General features: G+C 39.0%; 1 protein-coding gene across 1 annotated transcript in view; it reads right to left on the reverse strand.

The window, feature by feature from the left end:
* Window positions 1-26,822, reverse strand: part of ostf1 (osteoclast stimulating factor 1) — a 74,751-nt gene that overhangs the window by 18,110 nt on the left and 29,819 nt on the right. The window contains exons 3-8 of the mRNA XM_078396993.1: window positions 11,114-11,164; window positions 10,955-11,018; window positions 6,554-6,607; window positions 5,716-5,823; window positions 3,057-3,106; window positions 984-1,062 (exon numbers count right to left, since the gene is read on the reverse strand). Of these exons, the coding sequence (XP_078253119.1) occupies window positions 984-1,062; window positions 3,057-3,106; window positions 5,716-5,823; window positions 6,554-6,607; window positions 10,955-11,018; window positions 11,114-11,164 (406 nt within the window). The remainder of the gene's footprint in view (window positions 1-983; window positions 1,063-3,056; window positions 3,107-5,715; window positions 5,824-6,553; window positions 6,608-10,954; window positions 11,019-11,113; window positions 11,165-26,822) is intronic.

A 26,822-nucleotide genomic window follows, 5' to 3' on the forward strand; every position in this document is an offset into this window, starting at 1 on the left:
AACGTCTCCTTGCAGTCTATATCTAATCTAGGCAGCATTCTGGTAAACCTCTCCTGCATTCTCTCTGAAGGCTCCATATTCTCCCTGTAATGGGCCGGCCAGAACTGCACACAGCACTCCAAATGTGGCCGGGCCAAAGTTTTATAAAGTGACAACATAATTGCCTGACTCTTATACTCAACTCCTAAGTTTTGTTCTTGCTTCGATATCATTTCAGCATTCAGAATAAAGAGCTTTTATAATAAAAACCTGTCTGCAATACTTTCTATTATTATATCATTGTTTTTCATTAAACTTTAAACTTCTATGTCATTAATTTTTATTTTCACATTTAAAATGGAAATGATTTTAGCCTTCAATGTACTATTACCCCATTTATCTAGTTGTAAGATTCTAGTATCCCAATCCACACTGCATGCCAATCAATTCCGATTCCCAAATCTATGTCACTTTTTCTATTACAGCAGAATCAGTAGATTTATTGCAGACATTGGACTTTGTCTCTGGAACTGTTGCACAATAATGCTGAGAACTATATTTTGCACACAGTAACTTTCCCTTCACTCTACCTTTTGTACTCGAGTTGGGCTTCATTTTATCTATTTGCAGAATTATCTGACTTGATTGGATGGCATGCTAAACAAACCTTTTCACTGTCTCGATACACATGACAATAAATCTAAACCTAAATGAAAGCAAAATAAAGTGAGACAAAAATACTCCACTGTAAAGACTTTTAATTATCACTTCCACTCTGAAAGAACGACAGTTTTGAATTCTATCTGCTGAATGCATGACATTCTATTACCTGTTCATTACTGTTGGCAAGTGAACCAAAGAAAAGCATTTTGGAATTGACTAAGATTATTAAAGATTGAAAAAAAGCAGATAAGCAAAGGTAATGTATGAATGTTGGATGTAGGATAGCATTGATGAAAATAACAATTAACATTGTACTATAAGATATTTCCTAGGAGACTTACCTTTCAAAAGTAATAACTCGAGGATATCTTCATATCCCTTCCATGCGGCAGCGTGCACAACCGTATCTCCCAGTTTATTCTATACAAATGGAAAGCAACTCGAATTTACACCAGCGTATGTAATTGAAGGTGTCAATCATATCTTAAGAGTATCACCAGGAAGTAATAATCTGACCATTTCAGCTACAATATTATTAGCAAGTTAGAAACCTTTATGGTTTGCCATTTGGTAAAGCAGGAAAATATTACTCTTCCAACACTAGATTAACACTTTGATATTTTTTAAAAACTGGCAAATAACAGAGATATGGGCCAAATGTGGGCAAATGGGAGTATCTTAGATCAGGCATCTTGGTCAGCATGGATGAGTTGGGCTGTTTAGTCTGTTTCCATGCTGTATAACTATGACTCCAGCTGATGTTAAAGAAGGCTCTACATTAATGTGATATTCTTAATTTTATTTTTTCCCTTCCTATTTCTGAAATTCTGCTTGTCAATGCCCTTTCAAAACCACAAAGGAAGGCACAAGTTTTGACAGCATAAATTTCCTGTTTTAAAAGGCTCATTGTCATGTAAAGGCTTCTCTTTATGTAAAACACGCCCCCAAAAACTGGAAACAGCACAATTGCGTAACTTTGATCTTGGGGACTGAATTTTCTCGTTCATGATGTTACCTCTGCATAATTTACTCTATGATGTTACTGATAAATAAATTAATAGGGATTAGGAACATAAACCAAAAGAATGATTAAGTGCGATAACAAAACTAAGTCTATACTCCCAGGTATGAGAGTATCAGTTCACACATCAGAGCCCTTTAAGAAAACATGGATAATACTTCACCCTAAAACAGAGGAATTATAAAGCAAAGTTTCAGCTCCCTCTTTTACAATATAAGCTTCAAGAAATCTTGCAAAAAAAATTAAGAAAAAAAGAGCTTATAAACAAAATCCCCCCCCCCCCCCCCACCCACCCAATGTAAGTCAACACCTTACTATAAAATCACAAACACAATTTAGAATTAACTTTAATTCATCACCACAATGATAAAACTAAATATGGGAATTAAAATTAGAGAAAATAAGAAATTTCCACAGACGACAAGTAAGCATGATATAGACCATTTTCCAGCCTTCGCCTGTCTTCTCACTTTCAATTGAGAAATGGAGTAATGGTAGATTGAACTGCCTGGATTTTGCTGTGAACAACCATCAGCATTTACCTCACCTACAGTTATCCTGTGACTTTTTCAAGGGATGGTCCGTGAAGATTTCGAGCAATCAAGCACTAATCTAATGAGGTCTCTCTAAATGGGATCTGTGCAGACTGGGAGTAGGAAGGTCATCAGTGAACATCTTCATACCACCACACCGGAGAATGTTCACTGGGAGGCACAGCAAAGCAGGAGGTAAAAACAGGACATGGAATAAAGATCACAAAGTATACATGGAATTAAGAAAGAGACAAAGAAAGAAAAGCAGGCATAATAAAAAATAAACATCTTTAAATTCACAACTCATATTCTTCTAAGAGTCCTTGCTTTAGAGCAGAGAGACAAGTAATTATTACTTGGAGGTAGACACAAAATGCTGGAGTAACTCAGCGGGTCAGGCAGTATCTCAGGAGAGAAGGAATGGGTGACGTTTCAGGTCGAGACTCTTCTTCAGACTGATCATATTGTGTCTACCTTCGATTTGAACCAGCATCTGCAGTTATATTCCTGCAGTAATTATGACTTGTTACACTGCAAAAAACTTGTTACACTGTCATTCGGCTTTGTACTAGCTAGCCCCCAAATTATTCAGTCATCTTTTTGTTCAAGCCATCGTGGTTAATTCAATGCTGAATCAATTGGCGAGGACCACAGCAAATAAGGACAAAGTCAGATTTTCCCTACATTACTATTAAGCCATTATAATTGGTGAAAAATTGGTCATGATATTTGTAGCTCAGTAACATCAGTAAGCTCTGAAATATACTTATGGAGTTAACATCACTGCAGAAACTGTGAGATTTACTGATCAAAACCCGTATCATTTCAGACCTAAACCTCAAGTTAAATAATTGACATACCTGTTGATTTAATTCGATATTTGGTTGGGAAAGCAGAAGCTTTACTATTCCTAGATAAAACAAACAGCCAATAGTTAACCAAGAATACAGTTAAAATGATTGCTCTCAGTTTTTAACTTCATCCAGGAAAGCATGGTGCTGAACAAGAGAGCTGAAACATTATCATTTGAAACCTTGCACCGGGGTACTGCTGTGATACAAACAAATGCAATTCTACAGCTTAACAGCAAGGGGTTCTAGTGAACAAGCCAAACTTGGCCAGTTGGTGCCATCCAACTTTGTAGGGTAGAGATAGACACAAAAAGCTGGAGTATCTCAGTGGGACAGGCAGCATCGCTGGAGAGAAGAAATGGGTGTCGTTTTGGGTTGAGACCCTTCTTCAGACTTAGGGTAGGGTAGAGGATTGGAGAATTATATGATACATTGGAAGAACTGCAGGCTGGAGTGGCAGTACTACCCTTTCAGGTTCTACTGACAAATTCAGCGAGCTAGTCAGTCACCATTGTATTTCTAGATTATTGAAAACCAGTCTGGTTTGGTTATCCTACCTAGACTGTTGTTAAGAATATTTAGAGTCTATGAAGCATGTTTGTTCATATCACCTCTGCTATATACTATATCTATCACCAACTTGTTGGCTAAAATTTCTGCCTAACCTTGGTTCAGGTAAATACACTGATGAGCCAAAACATTATGACCACCTGCCTGATATGCTGTTGGGCCTCCATGTGCCGCCAAGGCATGGACTCGACACGACCCCTGAAGGTGTCCTGTGGTTTCTGGCACCAAAACATTAGCAGCAGATCCTTCAAGTCCTGTAAGTTGCGAGGTGGAGCTGCCGTGGATCGGACTTGTCGATCCAGCACATCCCACAGTTGCTCAATCGGATTGAGATCTGGAGAATTTGGAGGCCAGGGCAACACTGTGAACACTTCATCATGTTCCTCAAACCATTCCCGAACAATGCATGCAGCGTGGCAGGGCGCATTATCCTGCTGAAAGAGGCCACTGCCATCAGGGAATATCATTGCCATGAAGGGGTGTATCTGGCCTGCAACGATGTTTAGGTAGGTGACACGTGTCAAATTGACGTCCACATGAATGGCCGGACCCAGGGTTTCCCAGCAGAACATTGCCCAGAGCATCACACTCCCTCCACAGGCTTGTCGTCTTCACACAGTGCATCCTGGTGCCATCACTTCCCCAGGTAAACGGCGCACACGTACACGGCCATCCACATGATCTAAAAGAAAACGGCGACCTTCTTCCACTGCTGCAAGGTCCAGTTCTGACGCTCACATGCCCAATTTAAGCATTTTCGACGGTGGTCAGGGGTCATCATGGGCACTCTGACCGGTCTGCGGCTACGCAGCCCCATATGCAGCAGGGTGCAATGCTCTGTGTATTGTGACACAGTCCTCCCGTGACCACTATTAAAATTTTCTATGACTTGTGCCACAGTAGACTAGTAGACTGTCAGTTAGGACTAGACGGGACAGCCTTCGTTGCCATCACGCATCGATGAGCCTTGGGTGCCCAACACCCTGTGGCCGGTTTGTGGTTTGTCCCTCCTCGGACCACTGTCGGTAGGTATTCACCACTGCTGACCAGGAGCACCCCACAAGCCTTGCCGTTTCATAGATGCTCTGACCCAGTCATCTGGCCACGACAATTTGGCCCTTGTCAAAGTCGCTCAGATCTTTTCTCCTGCATCCAACACATCAACTTCAAGAACTGACTGTTCACTTGCTGCCTAATATATCCCACCCCTTGACAGGTGCCATTGTAACAAGATAATCAATGTTATTCACTTCACCTGTCAGTGGTCAGAATGTTTTAGCTCATCGGTGTATAAATAGGGGGGGGGGGAAGAAAAGTGATTTTCTTTTTGTGTGTTATTTTCAATTTATACATAATGGTTAGCTTGTTCTTACAATTAAATCACATGGTGGCTTTAACTCCCACAGAAAAAAACTGATGTAGATTATTTTAAGAAGGAAATATAATGTGACAGAGCAAGCAAATTATTATGTACTGTCTATCCAGGAAAATATAATTAAATGCAGGATACGGAGGGGTATGGGTCATCTGCTGGCAGGTAAGATTTTTTTATCTTGGCATCATGGAGTGGTACTGACATTATGGGCCGAAGGGCCTGTTGCTCTGCTGTACTGTTCTATGTTGAACTCCAAATAATGCTAAAAGCAATGTTTACCTTTTATGTATGTACAAATCCTTTTTATCATTCTTAAAATGGTTCACCTTGTATTATTAATTTCATAGGTTTCAGTCTGCCAAACACACTTGCAACCTACAGATGATCATTGCTTTGAAGAGACAGGTTAATAAATAGCTGTAAAACATTTGTTTTTACCCCATGAGCTTTAATTAAGGTAGACTTAATGAAACACGGCTCTAACCAAATCACTCAACATGCTTAGATTTAATCAATCTATATGGTAGTGTTGTTTGAGGGAGTCTTGTTTGAAATTTGAAGTGTTTCTTAACTCCTAAATACTAAATTATGCAAAAGAACTGCCAAGAATTTGCAAGCAAGAAAGAACCTCGATCAAATTTATGTCGCCCATCCATGACAATAACCAGAATGCAACATCTAAACAAAGATGATGAATTTACTGTAAGCAGGAAGAGCCCTTACCCAGGTGTCCTCCATGACAACCCCAATAAAGAGCTGTGTTTCCAGCTTTATCCAAAGCATTCACTGCCACTCTGTTATCTAAACATTCCTTTAACCAGCTTTCATTTCCTGAAATATCAAAAGCATCACTAGAATTTCATACTTCACATTGAAAAAAAAGATGTGATCTTAATAGTAAATAGAAAAATAGCAATAAATAAGCTATTTAATATACTGCACATCTACTTAACTGCAGACAGTGGTGAAAATAAACAAAAATACTTAGCCATCAGCATTCATGGGAAATCTGTATGGCCAGAGCAATGATTACCAAGAGTGTGATAACCACCCAGACCATCCAAATATATTTAAACCCACATTTCTCTTGTTGGGTAGATTTTGTATCAGGTTCGCAATTTGAGATAAGTACGTTTAAGGGAAATCCTTATCTTCTGATACTCATAACTCCAATATTAGCTCCAGGAGGCAAAACATTTGTTACACTTCTTGGCTCCCACTGGGGAATAAAACCTACTCAATAACTAGTTTGAAAAGCATGTCCCCAGAATATTTATTAAATATAGATGTAATATTACATGGAGATACATTTCCTGCACCATCAAACCTTGAAGTAATCAGAAAACACAATTATGTGCATACTTTCAAATTGTTAAAATAGTCTGATGATTTCCATGGGCAATTAGTGACATTTGATGGAAATCTAGAGGGCCAAAAGCACATATTCAGAAGATTTGCTTAATAATAAGAACTGAAAATATAGATCTTAAATGTACTTCTTGGTGATTCCATTTCATGCTGGTTGAAAGTTTCGCTTGTTTGGTTTTGCAGTTAGACTCACCGCGTTTGGCAGCTTCATGTAAAGGGTTGTCAATCGATTCTACGTGTTCAGCAACTGCAGAAAGAACTTGGAAATTACTTTTCTCATGAAAACAGTATTAATTTTTCTTAATCGTGGAATTTACAGAAGTATTAAATCATCACATAAAATTCCGGAACACATTTAGCTGATAGGGAATAATTAATCCATCATGGGCTTTAACTTTAATATCATCACCAGGGAGGGGACTACGCAACTCTGTTAGTTCCATCAGTTTAAGAAAAAGGTATTAGGGTTGCAATTGCAGCAGTGCCATTACTAAAGATGCTCGGTTTCAAAATCGACTTTCTAGTCTCTTATCTTTATGCATGTGGGTTTGGCTGGAAAAGCTGGCATTTATTGACCACCCCCAATTGCCCTTCAAAAGGGATGGTAAGCCACCCTTTTGCACTGTCAGTTCATTTGGTGAAGTACTGTTGGATAAGGAGTTCAAACATTCAGACTAAATGTCAATGAAGTCATGGCAATATATCTCCAAGCCAGACGGATGTGCGACTTGGAAGTGAGCCTGTAGGTGGTGGCATTCCCATTTGCCAGCTGGTCTTTATCTTGGATCGAAGATACTATCAGAACAGCGAAAACGGGAAACCGCAATGCATTGTATAGATGGTACACACTTGCAATCACTGTTCACCAGTGGTGGGGGTATTTAATGTAGATGGGGTGACAATCGAGTGGGTTGCTTTTTCCTGAATAGTGTTGAGTCTCTTGCAAGGAACTAAAAACAGCGACAAAGCAGAAGATGATTTAGCCCCTTGTGCTTCCTCTGCCATTCAATAAGATCATGGTTGACATTTTCCTCAGCACCACTTTACTGTATTAATAAAATATCCTTCAATAATATCCAAAAATCTTTCTATCTCCATCTGAAATACACTCAACACCCTGCCCTTGACAACTCTCCGAAGATTCACTACTCTCTCAGTCAAGAAATGTCCTTTAGCCCCATTTTGAATCATCATCCCCACATTTTGAGACTGGTATGTCATGTGCTAGATACCAGAGTCAGGGGAAATATCAACTCTTCTTCAAGCTCCCCACAATTGCTGTGTACATTTCAATATGATTGCCTCATGGTAAACTCCATATAAAGGTAATCAAAAAGGCTAAATGGAACTTTCACTTTTAACTGGAGGACAAGGCAGATGTTCGGCAGCTGTGGCATGGCTTGCACGCCATGACATGACAAAATCAAGCGGCAGCTCAAACCACAGCAAGGCATAACTCCCAGTTGAGCTCAATACGTTCTTTGCAGGCTTTGATGTGTCTTCCCGGGTCCCCATAGACCTCAATGGTATTGCAATCACAATCACATAGTGGCATAGAGTGAAAACAGGTTCTTCGCCCCAACTTGCCCATGCTGGCTAACATGCCCCATCGACCCCAGTCCCACCTGCCTGCAAGCCAACATCAGATGATCCTTCAGGAGTGTGAACCTACACCGACCAACTGGCTAGAGTGTTTGTGGATATCTTCAACCTCTCATTCCCGAGGTTCCCACCTGATTTAAAAGGGTATCAATAATACCGGTGCCCAAGAATACTACGGTGAAATGCCTCAATGACTACTGACTGGTGGCACTAACGGCTGTGGTAATGAAGTGCTTTGAGGGGTTGGTCATGGTGCATATCAACTCCTTGCTCAACAAGAGCCCGGACTCACTACATTTTGTCTACTGCCACAATAGATCAACAGGGGATGTGATCTCAATCAACAGGGGATGCATCTCTCGACTCTGCAATAGGCCACTTGGACAATAAAAACAAATATATCAGGCTGTTGTTCGTAGACTACAGCTCAGCGTTCAACACCATCATCCCCTGTGCAACTGAATCCTCGACTTCCTTATTAACAGAACACAATCGGCATGAACTGGCAACGACACTTACTCCTCGATAACCATCAGCACAGACACACCTCAAGCCTGTGGGCTCTGCCCCTGCTCTATCCACTCTATACCCATGACTGTGTATTCGAATATAGTTCCATCTCCATCTTCAAATTTGCTGATCAGACCACAGTTATTGGACAATTATAAATAATTAGAGTTAGAGTGTAGGAGGGAAAATCGATCATCTGATTGAATGGTGCCAGAACAACAATCTTGCTCTCAATGTCAGTAAAAGCAAGGAACTGATGGTTGACTTTAGAAGAGGAAGGCCGAGGATCCACAAATATGTTTTAATCAATTCTATAACAACATTTTAAAGACAATGGACAGGTACATACATGTAGGAAAGGTTTAAAGGGATATGGGCCAAACGGTGGCAGGTGGGAGTAGTGTAGTTAAGGCATCTGGTCGGCATGGGCAAATTGGGCCGAAGGGCCGGTTTCCATGCTCTGTGACTATGATTATATGAGACTTGGTATGTCAATGAATACTCTCTTGAACTTCTACAGATGTATGGTAAAAGGTATGTTGACCGGTTGCATCATGGCCTGGTTCAACAACTCGTGCGCCCAGGACCGAAGGAGATTAGAAAAAGTGGTGAACACAGCCCATCAGTACAGCATCACCTATACCATCAATGGCATCCATAGGGGCCACTGTCTCAAAACGGCAGCCAGCATCATTAGGGACCCACAATATCATGGCCACACTCTCATTTCATTCCTGCCATCGGGAAGGTGGTATAGGAGTCTGTAAACGGTAACATCTAGATTCAGGAACAGCTTCTTCCCAACAACCATCAGGCTAATGAACACTACAAACTCCAACTAAACTCCGAATTACGAACTGCCTTTGTTGAACTAGGGACTTCGGGCTTTGTTTTGTTCTTTGAATTATATTGTGTTTTAAAAAATTTATTAAATCCTTTTTTAAATATTTGTTTCATATATTATCTATTGAGTACTGTGTTACAAAACTGCTGTGCTGCTGCAAGTAAGAATTTCATTGTTCCATTTTGGTACAACAATAAACCTTTGTCTGTTTAATCTCTCCTCAAAAAACAAACCCACTGTCTACAGCTGTTCAAGGTGACTCACCATCTCCTTTTCAAAAGTAACTGTGGGTGGTGTTCTTGCCAGAAATATCCTCAACATCCCAGAAATTTTGGAGCTGCTGTCATTTGGGCAATTCGAGAATATTCAACCACACTACTGATTTCTACCTTATAGATGGCGGAAAATGGTTGAGTGTCATGAGCATCAGGACATCCAGTCTGTGATTTATCCTGGAACCACATTATTTATGTGATTGAACCAGTTGAATTTCTAGTCAATGTTGATAATCAGACAATATGACAAAGGTAATGACAATGAATGACAAGTCAACCTTAAACAATATCAGATACAAATGGATGTTTAGTGAATTGAATGTTATTGAATGAAATGGATGTTAATGCAAGGAAGTGGGCGGCACAGCGGTAGAGTTGCTGCCTTATAGCGCCAGGAACCTGGGTTTGATTCTGACGGAGTTTGTACAAAGGGTCTCGACCTGAAATGTCACCTATTCCTTCTCGCCAGAGATGCTGCCTGTCCTGCTGAGTTACTCCAGCATTTTGTGTCTATCTTCGGTTTAAACCAGCATCTGCAGTTTCTTCCTACACATTTTGTCGCTCCACTGCGAAATCTCCTCAATGTATGTCTACTTTGAAGAAGTTCTCCCCCTCTCTCCAACGAAAGTTCAGCATCATTCTCTCTTGCTGCTCCGCCTGTGATTCCTCTTGCTCTCCGACTCTACGACCACGTTTTAACCCAGACTCGCTACCACAGCTCTGTTTGCTCTGTTGTTATCTTCTCCCAGCTAACAATGATCTATTCTACATTTTCCTTTATCCTATTTTTACCTTTCACTTCCTTATCTATGTATCTCCCTCTCCCCTGACATTAGTCTGAAGGGTCTTGGCCTGAAACGTCACCCATTCCTTCTCTCCAGAGATGCTGCCCACTAAGTTACTCCAGCATTTTGTATCTATCCCCATGACCTTCATGGGTTTTCTCCAAGATCGTCAACTTCCTCCCACACTCCAAAGACGTACAGGTTTGTAAGTATATTGGCTTGGTATAAATGTAATTTGTCCCTAGTATGTGTAGGACAGTGTTAATGTGCGGGAATCACTGGTCGGTGTGTATCCAGTGGGCCGAAGGGCCTGTTTCCATGCTGTATCTCTACACTAAAAGTCACAAAGTGGTGCTGATGTAAAGATCAGCCATGATCTTATTGAATGGTAAAGCAAGCACAAGAGGATGAATGGTCTAATTCTTATTCTTTTTATTTTTAATTACTTTCAATAGGCTCAAAATTATTCAAGACAAAGCACTGATTCACTGGTATTATTCAAAGAGTTCAACAATAAATATCCGAGACATTTTTAGTCTGCTGCTAAATCAAATATAAAAACTCTATTCTCTGCTTACCATAGTTACTTGGAATTAATCCTGTTCGACCTCTGCATGTGCCTTTCCACCAATTGGGATCACTCTTAAAGCAAAATTATAGTTTAAATAAAAATCTAATTAAGATCATAAAAAATTTGATTTATCAATCTAGATGATACAAATCAATTAGAAACTTACATTATCTGAAATATAAAGTATGTCCCCTTCATCAAAATATAATTCATCTGGCTGAAAGAAAAAAAGAAAGAAATTAAAAAATATCTCAATGCAAATAAACTGAGCAATACAAAGTGAACCCAACTGGTAACACAAGTGTAAGCTCCCAAATGGTTTATAGTTATGTAGCCACAGAGCAAGACAAAAGGTCAGAAGATTGAATTAGCCATTCAGTCTGAGACTCTAGATACTCAAACGTGGAGCAACAAACTTTCTGCTGGAGGAACTCTGTGGTCGAGCAGCATCTGAGAGAAAAGAAGTCCTGATGTAGAATTTCAACCTGAAACGTTCCTTCTCCTACTGTGCACACAGATACTGCTCAACTTGCTGAGTCCCTCTGGCAGATTGTTTGTTGATTTAGTTCAACCAATCTGTGTTAGTATTCATCCTCTACATGTGGAAGTAAGGTTGTTACTAGGTAACCCACGGGTTTAGTTTTTATAGATGTCCAACTTGTCTCCAAGTTGGGAAAACCACTCAATATTGCACTCCACAGAACTGTAATGAATGCTATAATAACACACACAGGACTGTCAAGAAAGAGCACCTATTAAAATTGGAGAGAGGAAACTAATTCTACTATTCTTTGGAATAAACTTATGTACAGACACCAGACTTTTGGATTTATTAATATTATTGGAACTCGTTTGAATGTGCAGGTATCCATAAGTCAGGTACTTGTAACCCAGGGATGGTCTGTAATCTTATTTAACCACCCAGTTTTCCATGTTTCTCCAAATCCATGATTTTATCATCCCATCCAGTATAATTTTAGTATTGATACTCGGCCACATGACTCTGGTTTAAATGTTGCATCTTGTCCCAAAGGAAATGAGTAATGCCCTCCATAATAAATCCTGCATCTATCTTCTTTCAAACTTCACTGTTCAATTACCAGAAAAACACAATAATCTAAAAGCCCCACAATACTAACGTGTGCAGGAGGTTAAAGAATAAGCAGTCAAAGTATATTAATTGACAACCACAATGGAAGAAGTATTCACCATATCAGTAACTTTACTACATTAATAAAACCAATGCTTCCATCATATTACTATTGTTTGAGATCATATCTCTCCTCATGGAAATATATTTTTTAGGTTAAATAATATTGAAATATTGTTCTGAAAAACAAAATAATTTTGGAAAAACAATAAACAGTCACGACGCTATAAGTTCTGCATTAAGGCTATTTTAGCAGATGGAGCAAGAGTTATATAGTCATCCCATCAATAATAGCCAGTGTTCATATAGATGCTTGATTAATCTTCTGGAATTCTTTGAGGATGTAACCAGGAAAATTGACAGGGGAGAGCCGGTGGATGTGGTGTACCTTGACTTTCAGAAAGCCTTTGACAAGGTTCCACATAGGAGATTAGTGGGCAAAATTAGAGCACATGGTATTGGAGGTAGGGTACTGACATGGATAGAAAATTGGTTGACAGACAGAAAGCAAAGAGTGGGGATAAATGGGTCCCTTTCAGAATGGCAGGCAGTAACTAGTGGGGTACCGCAAGGCTCGGTGCTGGGACCGCAGCTATTTACAATATACATTAATGACTTGGATGAAGGGATTAAAAGTACCATTAGCAAATTTGCAGATGATACAAAGCTGGGTGGTAGTGTAAACTGTGAGGAAGATGCTATGAGGTTGCAGGGTGACTTGGACAGGTTGTGTGAGTGGGCGGATGCATGGCAGATGCAGTTTAATGTGGATAAGTGTGAGGTTATCCACTTTGGTGGTAAGAATAGGAAGGCAGAGTATTATCTGAATGGTGTCAAGTTAGGAACAGGGGACGTACAACGAGATCTGGGTGTCCTAGTGCATCAGTCACTGAAAGGAAGCATGCAGGTACAGCAGGCAGTGAAGAAAGCCAATGGAATGTTGGCCTTCATAACAAGAGGAGTTGAGTATAGGAGCAAAGAGGTCCTTCTGCAGTTGTACAGGGCCCTAGTGGGACCGCACCTGGAGTACTGTGTGCAGTTTTGGTCTCCAAATTTGAGGAAGGATATTCTTGCTATTGAGGGCGTGCAGCGTAGGTTTACTAGGTTAATTCCTGGAATGGCGGGACTATCATATGTTGAAAGACTGGAGCGACTAGGCTTGTATACACTGGAATTTAGAAGGATGAGAGGAGATCTTATCGAAACGTATAAGATTATTAGGGGGTTGGACACGTTAGAGGCAGGAAACATGTTCCCAATGTTGGGGGAGTCCAGAACAAGGGGCCACAGTTTAAGAATAAGGGGTAGGCCATTTAGAACTGAGATGAGGAAAATCATTTTCAGTCAGAGAGTTGTGAATCTGTGGAATTCTCTGCCTCAGAAGGCAGTGGAGGACAATTCTCTGAATGCGTTCAAGAGAGAGCTGGATAGAGCTCTTAAGGATAGCGGAGTCAGGGGGTATGGGGAGAAGGCAGGAACGGGGTACTGATTGAGAATGATCAGCCATGATCACATTGAATGGCAGTGCTGGCTCGAAGGGCCGAATGGCCTCCTCCAGCACCTATTGACTATTGTCTATTGAAACCTTTCTATTAATAAAGGTATTATCTGAAGGTATTTACGGAAAATTTCGTCTTACAGTTTAGAAACATTTTTGTTAGAAGATATCATTGACATGAGGGGAATAGATAGGGTGAATGCAGACTATTTTACCCAGTGAAGGGGAATCAAGAACCAGAAGATGAGAGTGTCAAGATTTCATAGGAACCCAAGGGGCAACCTATTCACTCAGAGGGTGGTGGATATAAGGAACAAGCTGTCAGAGCAGGTGGTGGAGGCAGGTACTATAACAGCTTTTAAAAGACAGGTACATGGATAGGAGTGATTTATGAGCCAGATGTGGGCAAATGAGACTAGCTTTGATATAGGATCTTGGTTGGAATTAAAGAGTTGGACCAGTAAGTACCCTCACTTGAAAGAATAAAAATTAATATGGAAAGATTTTATATAAAGAAATATAATATGACAGATTTTATATAAAGATTTTAATGTAAGGGATAGAGCCAAATTTCAAAGCTAAAATCACTGCATTCAGTGAAAATCTGAAATAAAGTTGCTGCCAAAACAAGCATCAAAGAGACACAACTTGTGGTTAGCAACTTTTTTCATTTTGACGGAACAAGTGGATTGAACAATGAAAATAATTGATTTTGACTACTACACTCATAGTAATTTGCAACTCACAAATTGAAAATGCTTTTATTAATCACCTCTGTCCTTGATCAGTCAACTGTTTGAGTCCATGAAGTGCACATGGTAACATGAATGAAAAACAATATTTAGTTCGGTTCACAGAAATGTTTTGTATTTTCATTTTTCAGGATCTGCTTGCCATTGCAAAGAATAGCATTCATTGTCATGCCCTGTAGTGCTGTTTGTAGGTGGTATATTTTACAGCCAGGGTGCACTACTGAGATTGGTGCGAATATTTAGCATGGTGATTTAAAACTCTTCTTCGTCCATCACAAATAGGATACCAAGGTTACAAACAGTATTTTTCAGCCCGTTAAATCTTGGGTAGAGGAAGGCGATCAATGATCAATTAGCTCGTGATGGAACAAAAAGCAAAAGCCACAGATTTCCAAATTAGTGCACAAAATTGTAGCTCACCATGACCTGGTATCAGCTAGTTTAACATCAAGGTAGTATTGATAAGGTCACAAATGCAAAGACAGTAACCAAGTCATTGTGGTTTCGCAGAAGAAAAGCTAGGGTCATATTCAAATCCCACCAAGATAAATTCATTAACCGAGTTCAAAAATAATTTGATGATAAAAATATTGAAAATAAAAAAAGGCCAAAACAGGATATATGCGATTTTAACTAACTGACCTGGTTAGTTTCAGTGATCACAAGAGGACCAATATCATGTGCAGCTCGTTACAGGCAAGCTCAGTTTACATAGATTTTAAAGGCATTTCATAAGTTCACAGGTTTTCGAAGTACAATTAGGTCATTTGGCCCACTGAGTCCACTCCGCCTCAATCATGGCTGATCTCAGCCTCCTAATCCCATTTTCCTGCCTTTTCCCCATAACTCTTGACACCTGTTCTAATAAAGAATATGTCTATCTCTGCCTTAAAAATATCCACTGACAGCCTCCACAGCCCTCTGTGGCAATGAGTTCCACAGATTAACTACCCTCTGACTAAAGAAGTTCCTCCTCACCTCCTTTCTAAAAGAGCGCCCTTTAATTCTGAGGCTATGACCTCTGGCCTCTCCCACCAGTGGAAACATCCTTTTAACATCCACTCTATCTATGCCTTTCATTATTCTGTAAGTTTCAATAAAGTCCCCCCTCAACCTTCTAAACTCCAATGAATAGAGGCCCAGTGCTGTCAAACACTCATCATATGACAACTTACTCATTCCTAGAATCATTCTTGTAAACCTCCTCTGGATCCTCTCCAGAGCCAGCACATCCTTCCTCAGATATGGGGCCCACATTTGCTCACAGTACTCCCAATGCGGCCTGACCAGCGCCTTATAGAGTCTCAGCATTACATCTGTTTTTGTATTCTAGTTCTCTTGATATAAATGCTTGCATTGAATCTGCCTTCCTTACTACTGATTCAACTTGCAAATGAACTTTTTGGGAGTCCTACACCTTGGGAGTCCTTCCCAAGTCCCAATGCATCTCCGATTTCTGGATTCTCTCTCCATTTAGAAAATAAACTACGCCTTTATACTTATTATCAAAATGCATGACTCTGCACTTTGCTAAACTGAATTTCATCTGCCACTTCTCTGCTCACTCTCTTAACCTGTCCAAGTTAGGCTTTCATGGTAGGCTATTCCAGAAGCTCAAGATGCATAAGATTAAGTGACTTGCTTATATGGATTCATAACTGGCTTACTGATAGAAGAGGGTTGTGGTTGACAGACAATATTTAAGTTGGTCAGTGACCAGCGGAGTTCCACAGAGATCTGTACTGGGACTTCTGTTGTTTTGATATATATGTAAATAACTTGGACATGAGCATAGATCGATTAGTTAAGATAGGTTTGCAGATGATGCCAAGATTGCTGGGGTCGCAGACTGTGAGGACAGCTGTCACAATATACAGTGGAACATAAGATCACCTACAGAAAGTGGTGGAAAAATGGTAGATGGAATTTAAGCTGAGCAAGTGTGAGGTGCAGGTGAACCTCTGCCTCACCTGGAAAGACTGTTTGGGTCATTGGATGGAGTCGAGGGGGGAGGTAAAGGGACAGGTGTTGCATGTCCTCCAACCTCATCTACTGTATACGCTGTTCCAGGTGTCAACTTCTCTACATCGGCGAGACCAAATGCAGGCTCCGTGATCGTTTCGCTGAACACCTCCACTCAGTCCGTCTTAACCTACTTGATCTCCTGGTGGCTTAGCACTTCAACTCCCCCTCCCAATCTGACCTTTCTGTCCTGGGCCTCCTCCATTGTCAGAGTGAGGCCCAGCGCAAATTGAAGGAACAGCACCTCATATTTTGCTCGGGTAGTTTACACCCTAGTGGTATGAACATTGACTTCTCTAACTTCAGATAGTCCCTGCTTTCCCTCTCTATCCCCTCCCCCTTCCCAGTTCTCCCGCGAGTCTTCCTGTCTCCGACTACATTTTATCTTTGTCCCACCCCCTCCCCTGACATCAGTCGGAAGAAGGGTCTCGACCTGAAACGTCACCCATTCCTTCTCTCCCGAGATGTTGCCTGACCCGCTGAGTTACTCCAGCATTTTGTGTCTACCTTTGAATAAAATGCTGGACTGGTAGATACTAAACGCTGCAGCTGTTAAAAATCTGAACCTGGCTTTATGGTGTTCTTCTTTTATCTTTGATCTGTGATTCAAATTGGAAATTCATTTTCTTCCATCCCTAATGAGAACAGGATAGTGGGCATGACCACAAGGCGGTTTAAGGTGAGAGGGGAAAGATTTAATAGCATGGTGGGTATATGGAACAAGTTGCCAGTTGAGGTAGGTACTACAGCAACATTTCAAAGGCATTTCGACAGGTACATGGACAGCAAAGGTTAAGAGGGATATGGGCCAAACACAGGCAGGTGGGGCTATTGTAGATGGGGCATCTTGGTTAGCGTGGGCAAGTTGGGCTGAAGGGCCTGTTTCTGTGCTTTATGACTCAGAGACCATAAATCTTGAATTTCCACACATCTTCCCATGAAAAATACTCAGGCTCAATTTGACAATGTGGAAATGTGTCTACTAATCCCTCTCTGTCCTTCAGCAGGGGAAAACTCCAGTTATTTAACGTTAACAGTTACACTGCTGTACAACTCACTCTTGGACAATTCTTTGTCGAATTTGATTTTTACATCGTTTACTATAACTCACATCTTATCTAACAGATCCCAAATATTTCACCTCACCCTATGAGCTCAAAAATGAACTGAAACTTGATACCAAGTCTTCCTTGCATCAGTTATGTTGGGTACAGGAAATGATTGCAACAAAAAGCATATCCTGCTTTCAGTTACGTCGATACTCAGCTATATGATGGCCGAACATCTTAAGATCCCAGTTGGTTTGAAACATTTCCTCTTCAAAGTCGATTGCCAAATTTTCCTTTTAAGAGCAATGACAGTTCAACATTTGCTTGGATTAAATGATCATTGCATGAACAAATAAATAGTGATGTCGAATACGCTGAATGAAAAACATAGTTGACAGCAATGTAGGAGAGTAGTACAAAAATTATTAGACAAGCAATTTTACACAAAGTTGTTTGATTCCAATAAAATTCAAGTTAACTTTAACCTTGCTTAATTAATTGAGACTTCCTTCCATTTGTGCAATTTTAAATTATGTTCTGCTTTATTGCCTATTAGCTTGATCGTATGCAGTAACATTGGAACAAAAGAAGAAAAGGAAACATTCAGCAGGTCGGGCAGCATCTATGAAAAGTAACACAATCAGTTTCAGATTAAAGAACCTTCATGAGAGCTGGGTAAGAGCGAAAAAAAATGTTCAATGCAAGTTGCAGATGGAGGAAGGTTGGGACAAAGTGAACATCTATGATAGGTTGAGGTGTGGGTTGTAGGGATGAGTTGTAAATGGGAGTAGTTAAGGAACGACAAAGAAGTATGATGTGTTACAAAAAGCAGGTCATAATGCGTTAATGAAGAGAGTGAAAATAAAAAATAAGATGAATCAATGTCTTTCTTTGAGCCAATATAATCGTTGGATGAATTACAGTGGAAGTGATCAGCTACGATACAGAATAGGTGTAGGAGCAGGCCATTCAGCCCTTCGAGCCAGCACCCGCATTCAATATGATCATGGTTGATCATCCAAAATCAGTACCCCGTTCCTGCTTTTTCCAGATCCCATTAGCCCCAAGACCTTGATCCCATTAGCCCCAAGACCTATATCGAACTCTCTCTTCAATACATCCAGTGAATTGGGTTCCACTGCCTTCTGTGACAGAGAATTCCACAGATTCAGAACCAGGGGCCACAGTTTAAGAATAAGGGGTAGGCCATTTAGAACGGAGATGAGGAAAAACTTTTTCAGTCAGAGTGGTAAATCTGTGGAATTCTCTGCCTCAGAAGGCAGTGGAGGCCAGTTCTCTGAATGCATTCAAGAGAGAGTTAGATAGAGCTCTTAAGGATAACGGAGTCAGGGGGTATGGGGAGAAGGCAGGAACGGGGTACTGATTGAGAATGATCAGCCATGATCACATTGAATGGTGGTGCTGGCTCGAAGGGACGAATGGCCTACTCCTGCACCTATTGTCTATGGACTGCCTTTGGTTGCATCAAATTATTATTTTTTCACTATTGTGGTTATTGTTATTGAATTTTGGTTTATTTATGAGTATTCTGTATATAGGCCTATTATGCTGCTGCAAGTAAGAATTTCATTGTTCTATTGCTGATACGTTTGACAATTAAATACACTTCACTCTACGGACTCTCGGACACTTCCCTTGGAAAGAATACTTGCATCTCATGATGGTAGGGAAGGAAAAAGTGAAAAGGCAGGTAATGCATCTACTCCACTGGCATAAGAAAGTGCCATAGGACAGGAAATGGGTGAGGAGATTGGAAGAGCAGATCATGGGTTATATTGGGCTTAAGAGTACTCCAGTAATATCACCAATTCAAAGAACTTCTATTGGAAATATTAGTCATATTTTGAAACTAACATTGACACTGATCTAGAAATTCTGTTTGCAAGAACAAAAACATTTTTTTTGCAAGGTCTGTATTCAAATTTGATCCAAATTTATTTGAAGGGCAATTCCTCCATCCCTCAAAAGCAATTGAGCTCCCCAGCTGCATTCAGCCAACACATATAATTTCCCATTGAAGATACTAGTAACATCATAGTAGCCTCACGTGAGGGGAAACAGTCATTTTTGTAACAAACTAACATCTATTTCAAAACAGCTTACAGTACAATTTTAGTCTCAACAATATTTTATTTAACAAAATGGGGAACCATTTAAAATGATAAGCACACTCCCTTTAGGTATTGCTTCTTCATTGCCGTAGCCACATATTTTGCTAAAGTTAAACGAAGAGAGAGGAAAGCTGATTTTCAAGTCTATTCTGTTGAAATGAACACAGTTGCAGCATTCATTGTATACAGGTCCTGCACATGTAAAAATATTAGCAGCTTCAATAGTATGCTAAATGAGAGTGGGGAATAAAAACACAGACAAAATTTCAGATATCAAGATTCAAACTCGTGGTGCTCTGTTGTAAAAATGTCAATTGACAAAACAACAAAGGAATCATTAAACAATAACACATTGTAGGTGAAGAAATAATGACCACTGTGAATTTGATCAAAAAACTAGAAAATATTAAATTAGTAAACAAAGCAATGAACACAACTTGCCATACACATTTACACAACACTAAAATAAAAGATTTCACCAAGAACCAAATTTGTATTGCATGGACATATCCTCTGATGTCTCAAAGTGCATAAAAAATCAATGGATTGTATTTGAAGACAATACAGTAAGCCCTCGATGTTACAGACCCCTTTGTAAGAGTGGTTGTTTGGTTATAATGTACTGAACATGCTGATGCCACCCCCAGCTCGCAAGATGCACCAGCGAGCTCTTCTTCACCCACTGCATGGTCCAGTTGACATGGCTGTTGTTGTGGCTCACGTTGCTGCCCTAGGGGACAGTGTTTTCTTCAGGCCGCCACCAACGACTGGGCGCGCTCTGTCACCGAGGGGATCCCTCCACTCCCACCTCCTGTTGCTTCTACCTGTCGGCCTATTGCTTTGTCTGCTCCCTATTCCACCGCCTCCTCCTTCTCCTCCCATTGTTCCACCCACTCGCCCTCACCCCTCTCCCCCCCCCCCCCCCCCCCCCCCCCCGGATATGTCGGCCGGCAACTGCGGGGGAGAAGTAGAAGGAGGTGGCGGTGGAGTGGGGGAAGACAGAAGAGGCTGAGTGGACAGAGCAACAGGAGATGGCTGCGGTGTAGTGGGGAGCTGATAAAAGCGACAGGCTGATAGGATGAAGCCGCAGTAGGGAGGCGGGGAGGGATCCCCCACAGTGACCGAGTGCGTCCTGTCAGTGGGGGCTGCCTGAGGTACTGTCCCCAGGGGCTACAACATGAGCCGCAACAAGTCGCTTCAACCGGACGTTGCAGTCGCTGGTGAAGAAGGGCTGGGGTAGACTAGCAGCATGGGCATCTAGTTCTTAGGTGAAATGACACAAAGTGCTGGAGTAACTGAATCAGTCTGAAGAAGGATCCCAACGTTACCTATCCTTGTTCTCCATAGATGCTGCCTGACCCGCTAAGTTACTACAACACTTTGTGTCGGTTGTCTGCATTAATCAGCATCTGCAGTCCTTTAGTTCAACTGCACACAATACCATACTTGGTTATAATGGTGTAGACGAAACATTAAAATCTCCAGATACTTAATTATGGTTGGAGTTAAATAAGGTAACGAAAGGGTTGTGGCAAATGGCATCTCTCGTTGACCAGCTGCAGAGAAGATCTTGCAAAACAAGTTTCAGATACGTTATCTCGCACCTATATCTTTTTGTCTGGGAGCATAGCCTTTCTCAGGCCATTCTATGGGAAAGCGTAGCATTGGTGAATTGTTGGGTAGACCACCCGAGCCCCCTGCCGCTAGTAGTGCAGAAAGGTTGCAGACAATGGGGGCTTATGATCGGCTCGGGGAGGGAGCAGTGGTGCGGTCTGCTTGACTGCACTCTTTTAACCTTTTATATATTGATTTTTTTTTTAGATTCAATTTTTATTATTATGTCATTTTTCAGAATTTATATACCTTTGGGAGATATTTCCGGGAGACATTCTACGTAGTACAAAAGATCATCCACCCTTCATTCAAAAAAAATGTTGTAGTTCGGGTGCCAGGCCATTTGCTTTATTATAGACTATTTATCGGTTAAGATGCAAGATACTACTAGGAAAACAGGGGGTAAAGGTATTACATTTTGTAGTTGGAATGTCAAGGGTATTAATGAACCAATTAAAAGAGGTAAAGTACTTTCACATTTAAAATCTATTGATGCTGATATAATGTTCCTTCAGGAAACTCATCTCAAAAATGTAGCACATAATAGATTGAAAAGCAAATGGATTGATAAATTATTTCACTCATCATTTCCCTTTAAATCAAGAGGTGTTGCCATTTTAATTCGTAAGGGTATACCATTTATACATACTTCCTCTATAGTCGACACTGAAGGTAGATATGTTATATTAGTGGGAGAACTATATTCTACAAAATTGATATTGGTGAATGTCTATGCACCAAATTTTGATAATCCGTTATTTAAAAAAAAATTTTTTAATACCATTCCAGAATTTGGACAATATAACTTGATAATTGGAGGAGATTTAAATTGTACATTAGATCCTTATTTGGATAGATCGTCAACTCAAAGGAAAACAAAATCCAAGTCTTGTGAATTATTAAACTCTTATATAAATAGTGCAAATATAAAAGATGTTTGGAGAATTGAAAACCCTTCAGGCCGAGAGTATTCATTTTATTCACCAGTGCATAAAACTTATTCAAGAATTGACTATTTCTTGGTGGACTCCAAACTTATTCCTTATACGTATAATTCAAAATATCATAATATTATTATATCCGATCATGCCCCTTTAACATTTAGGGTAAAACTCCAAGGAGTAACGGGGAAACAGACCAATTGGAGATTTAATCCTCAAATTTTAAATGAAAAAGCATGTTATGACTATCTTAAATCGCAATTTGAAACTTTTTTTTACGCAAATGACCTCCCTGAAACACCTGCGTCCCTGCTTTGGGAAACATTTAAAGCGTTTGTGAGAGGATGTATTATTGCCTTTCAAGCGTCTCAAAACAAGAAGAAGCGGGTTGAACAACATGACCTAGAAAGTCAGATAAAACAGTTAGACATAACAAATGCCATCGCTCCCTCTATTGAAATACATAATAAAATCGCAGCTCTCAAATATAAGTTAAATTATATACTCTCAGCTCATATTTTAAGGCTTTTTCAATATACTAAACAAAAACATTTTGAATTTGGAGATAAACCACAGAAATTGCTAGCACGTCAACTCCGTAAATTAGAAGATGATTCTACAATTCATAAAATTAGATCAGAAAACGGAGATTTGCTTAAACTACCCAAGGATATTAATCAGCGATTTTTGCAATTTTATCAGTCATTATATTCATCAAAAATAACAGATAGCTCTGCGCAGATGCAAAACTTTTTGCAGGAATGTAACCTTCCTGGTTTGAATGTGAGTGACAGAAATTCACTGGGCGCAGAAATAACTATGAAAGACGTTGAAGAGACCATTAAATCCATGAAAAATGGGAAGACTCCTGGCCCTGACGGCTTAAATAATGAATTTTATAAAAAATTTAGCGATTTGATCTCTCCACGTTTGCAAACTGTATATAGTCACGCCTTTAAACAACAGAGATTACCACAAACTCTGACTGAATCAACAATAATACTTATTCCTAAAAAAGATAAGGATTCTGAAGACCCTGGTTCGTATAGAGCGATAGCTCTTTTAAATACTGATCAGAAGATATTAGCGAAAATCTTAGCTCATAGATTAAGTCTAGTTATAGATAAATTGATACACCCCGATCAATCAGGCTTTATAGCTAAACGATATTCATTTTTCAATTTGAGACGCTTGTTCAATATAATATATTCAAATAGACTATTAAATGAAGATTTAGCAATCATCTCGCTAGATGCTGAAAAAGCATTTGATCAAGTAGAATGGCCCTATCTTTTCTCAGTGATGGAAACATTTCAATTAGGTGAAAATTTTTGTTCATGGGTGAAACTTTTATATACATCCCCAACAGCTAGAATATTAACTAATCAAATGCTGTCATCCAAATTTCATTTATTTAGGGGTTGTAGACAAGGATGCCCACTATCCCCGCTTCTATTTGCCCTTATTATAGAACCACTTGCTGAGAGTATTAGATCAAATTCAGATATTCATGGCTATAATACTAAACATACAACCAATAAAATTTCTTTATATGCGGATGATGTATTAATATACATTACAAAACCAGAAATTAGCATTCCGAATTTATTAAATCTCATAACTCAATTTGGTTAATTTTCAGGTTATAGAATTAACTGGTACAAAAGTGAAATTATGCCAATATTTGAGCACAATCCGGCCATACTTCAACAATTTCCTTTTAAAATTGCCTATGAAAAGTTTAAATATCTTGGAATTTACGTGACTAGGAAATATACTTCTTTATTTAAATTAAATTTTCCTCCTTTACTCACTAAATTACACAGAAATATCCAATTTTGGAAAACACTTCCTATATCATTAGTTGGTCGTAGTAATGCTATAAAGATGATCTTTCTCCCACAGCTACTATACTTATTTCAAGCAATTCCGATCTATCTTCCAAAAAAGTTTTTTTTAAAAATTGATTCAATTATTACTAATTTTATTTGGGACTACAAGACTCATAGAATAAATAAAAGACATCTATGTAAGTCTAAAACTAATGGAGGAATTGCCTTACCTAACTTCCTATTTTATTATTGGGCGGTTAATATTAAAAATATAACCTGCTGGTTGGATGACACTGATCAACAACCGGATTGGTTAAAGATGGAGAAAGAGGATTGTTTACCATTTGATATTGGTGCGATCCTCTTAGCCCCAATAAATTTAAATAAAAAAACATATGGAGGTAATCCCATTATACACAGTGTTATCCGTACCTGGAAACAATTAAATCTTACGTTAAAACTGAATAAATTATCTGCTTTCCTCCCTATTGCGAATAACCCTTCTTTTAAACCGTCTGTCTTAGATAGAGGATTTGCTCAATGGAAAGGTTATGGAATTAAAAGGGTGGGAGATCTTTATCATAAGGGAACTTTTCTTTCTTTTAAGGATTTACAGCAGAAGTACGGATTACATGTTAATAATTATTTTAGATATTTACAACTTAGAGATTATGTAAAAGTACACATGCAAGAATATAAGTTTAGAGGTCCAGAAACTCTTGATGTATGCCTGAATCGACATTATAATTCAAATAAATTAATATCCTTTATTTATAATACTCTCCTAGATACTGACATTCCATCATCAGAATCTTATAGACGAGCATGGGAGGACGAATTGAATCAACTTATAATGCAAGATATATGGGATGAAAGTTTACAACATATACACCAATGTTCATTAAATACTAGACATTCCTTAATACAATTTAAAATAATACATAGATTACACTACTCGAAGACGAAATTAAATAGGATTTTTCCTAGTATCTCTCCTACTTGTGATAAATGTCAATTTCAAGAAGCTAATTTAACTCATATTTTCGTAACTTGCACAAAAATGCAAAATTTCTGGTTGGAGATTTTTAAAATAGTTTCTAAAGTTATCAACAAGCAATTGGATATGGATCCAAAATTAATTATATTAGGATTATCAGAACATACTACAAACTTTACAACAAGTCAGGTACATTTTCTTGATTACAGTTTAATAACTGCGAAAAAATTAATACTTAAATTTTGGAAAAAACCAATAACCCCCACAATTAAAATGTGGACTACGGAAATGACAGAGACCCTGCATTTGGAAAAAATAAGATTTGCCTTAATTGACAAACCTGAGTTATTTTTTAAAATATGGTCTCCATTTATTAAATTTTTAGAAAAGTAAATGGGTTTAAGCACAGGACTAAAATAAAAATTTAAAATTAAAAGTTGAAACTTGAGTTTAGGGTTGGGTGTACAACTGTGGTTATTGTCTCCCGGATCTACCCCCTTTAATTTTTATAGTTATACCTTTTTTTAAATTTTCTTATTCTCTCTTTCCAATAGTTTATAGTTTTTTTTCTTCTTTTTTTTTTTCTCTCCTTAAATTTTTTTAAATTGAAGCTATGTAAGAACTTTGTAACAAATTTGTCTTTTATTTCTATTTGTACATATGCTTTTCAAAAATAAAAATATTTAAAAAAAAAAAGAAAGATGAGGTAGCATAATGTCACAATGCCCTTGTATTATGTTTAACTTGTATTAACCATCGGTTATTGAATATTAACATGAAAATATATATTATGACTAATGAAATAATTAATACCCATGTAGTAGATAGTAACAACAGGAAAACATATAGCCAAGGATGAGGTGGGTTTTCATATTATTGTATCTAACAAAAACAAAAATTGTTAACTGCACTGTATTCTACTGTATTCGGCTAATTCTGCTGCAAAGACAGAGAACGTGAGCAGTTAACTGCCGTCATCTTGCCATGCTAACATGCTCCTGAAGCAAAACTCGAAGTCTCCATTTTTCCTTTAATTTTCCTCTGTCAATTTCCACAACAAATGGTCAATCGGCAATAACGGACAACATATCATCTCCCCTCTCCCCCCATGGTCTGTTATAATGAGGATTTGCTGTATAGTTTATTTTCTTAAACTTGTTTTTCTCCTTTTATCACTTCCCTCCCCACCCTAATATTCCTTTGACTTATATATACGTTTTACTTTGTATGATATGGTTTTCCCTACAAACTTGCTTTCATGGTTATGCTAAACAATGTAAGACTCAATTCATACATTTTTAAGAACTTGAGGATTCAACACCGTTCGAATGTGTGTTTTACAGTGCCGGAATTTGTATAATCCGAAACAAAGCACTTACAGTGCCCTCCATAATGTTTGAGACAAAGACCCATCATTTATTTATTTGCCTCTGTACACAATTTGAGATTTGTAATACAAAAAAAATCACATGGGGTTGAAGTGCACATTGTCAGATTTTAATAAAGGGTATTTTTATACATTTTGGTTTCACCATGTAGAAATTACAGCAGTGTTTATACATAGTCCCCCCATGTCAGGGCATCATAATATTTGGGACACACAATGTCATGTAAATGAAAGTAGTCATGTTCAGTATTTTGTGGCATATCCTTTGCATGCAATGACTGCTTGAAGTCTGCAATTCATGGACATCACCAGTTGCTGGGTGTCTTCCCTGGTGATGCTCTGCCAGGCCTGTATTGCAGCCATCTTTAGCATAAGCTTGTTTTAGGGGCTAGTCCCCTTCAGTTATCCCTTCGGCATATAAAAGGCATGCTCAATTGGGTTCAGATTGGGTGATTGACTTGTCCACTCAAGAGTTGACCATTTTTTAGCTTTGAAAAACAC

This window comes from Rhinoraja longicauda, chromosome 3 (assembly GCF_053455715.1).
Source record: "Rhinoraja longicauda isolate Sanriku21f chromosome 3, sRhiLon1.1, whole genome shotgun sequence".
Lineage (NCBI taxonomy): Eukaryota > Metazoa > Chordata > Chondrichthyes > Rajiformes > Arhynchobatidae > Rhinoraja > Rhinoraja longicauda.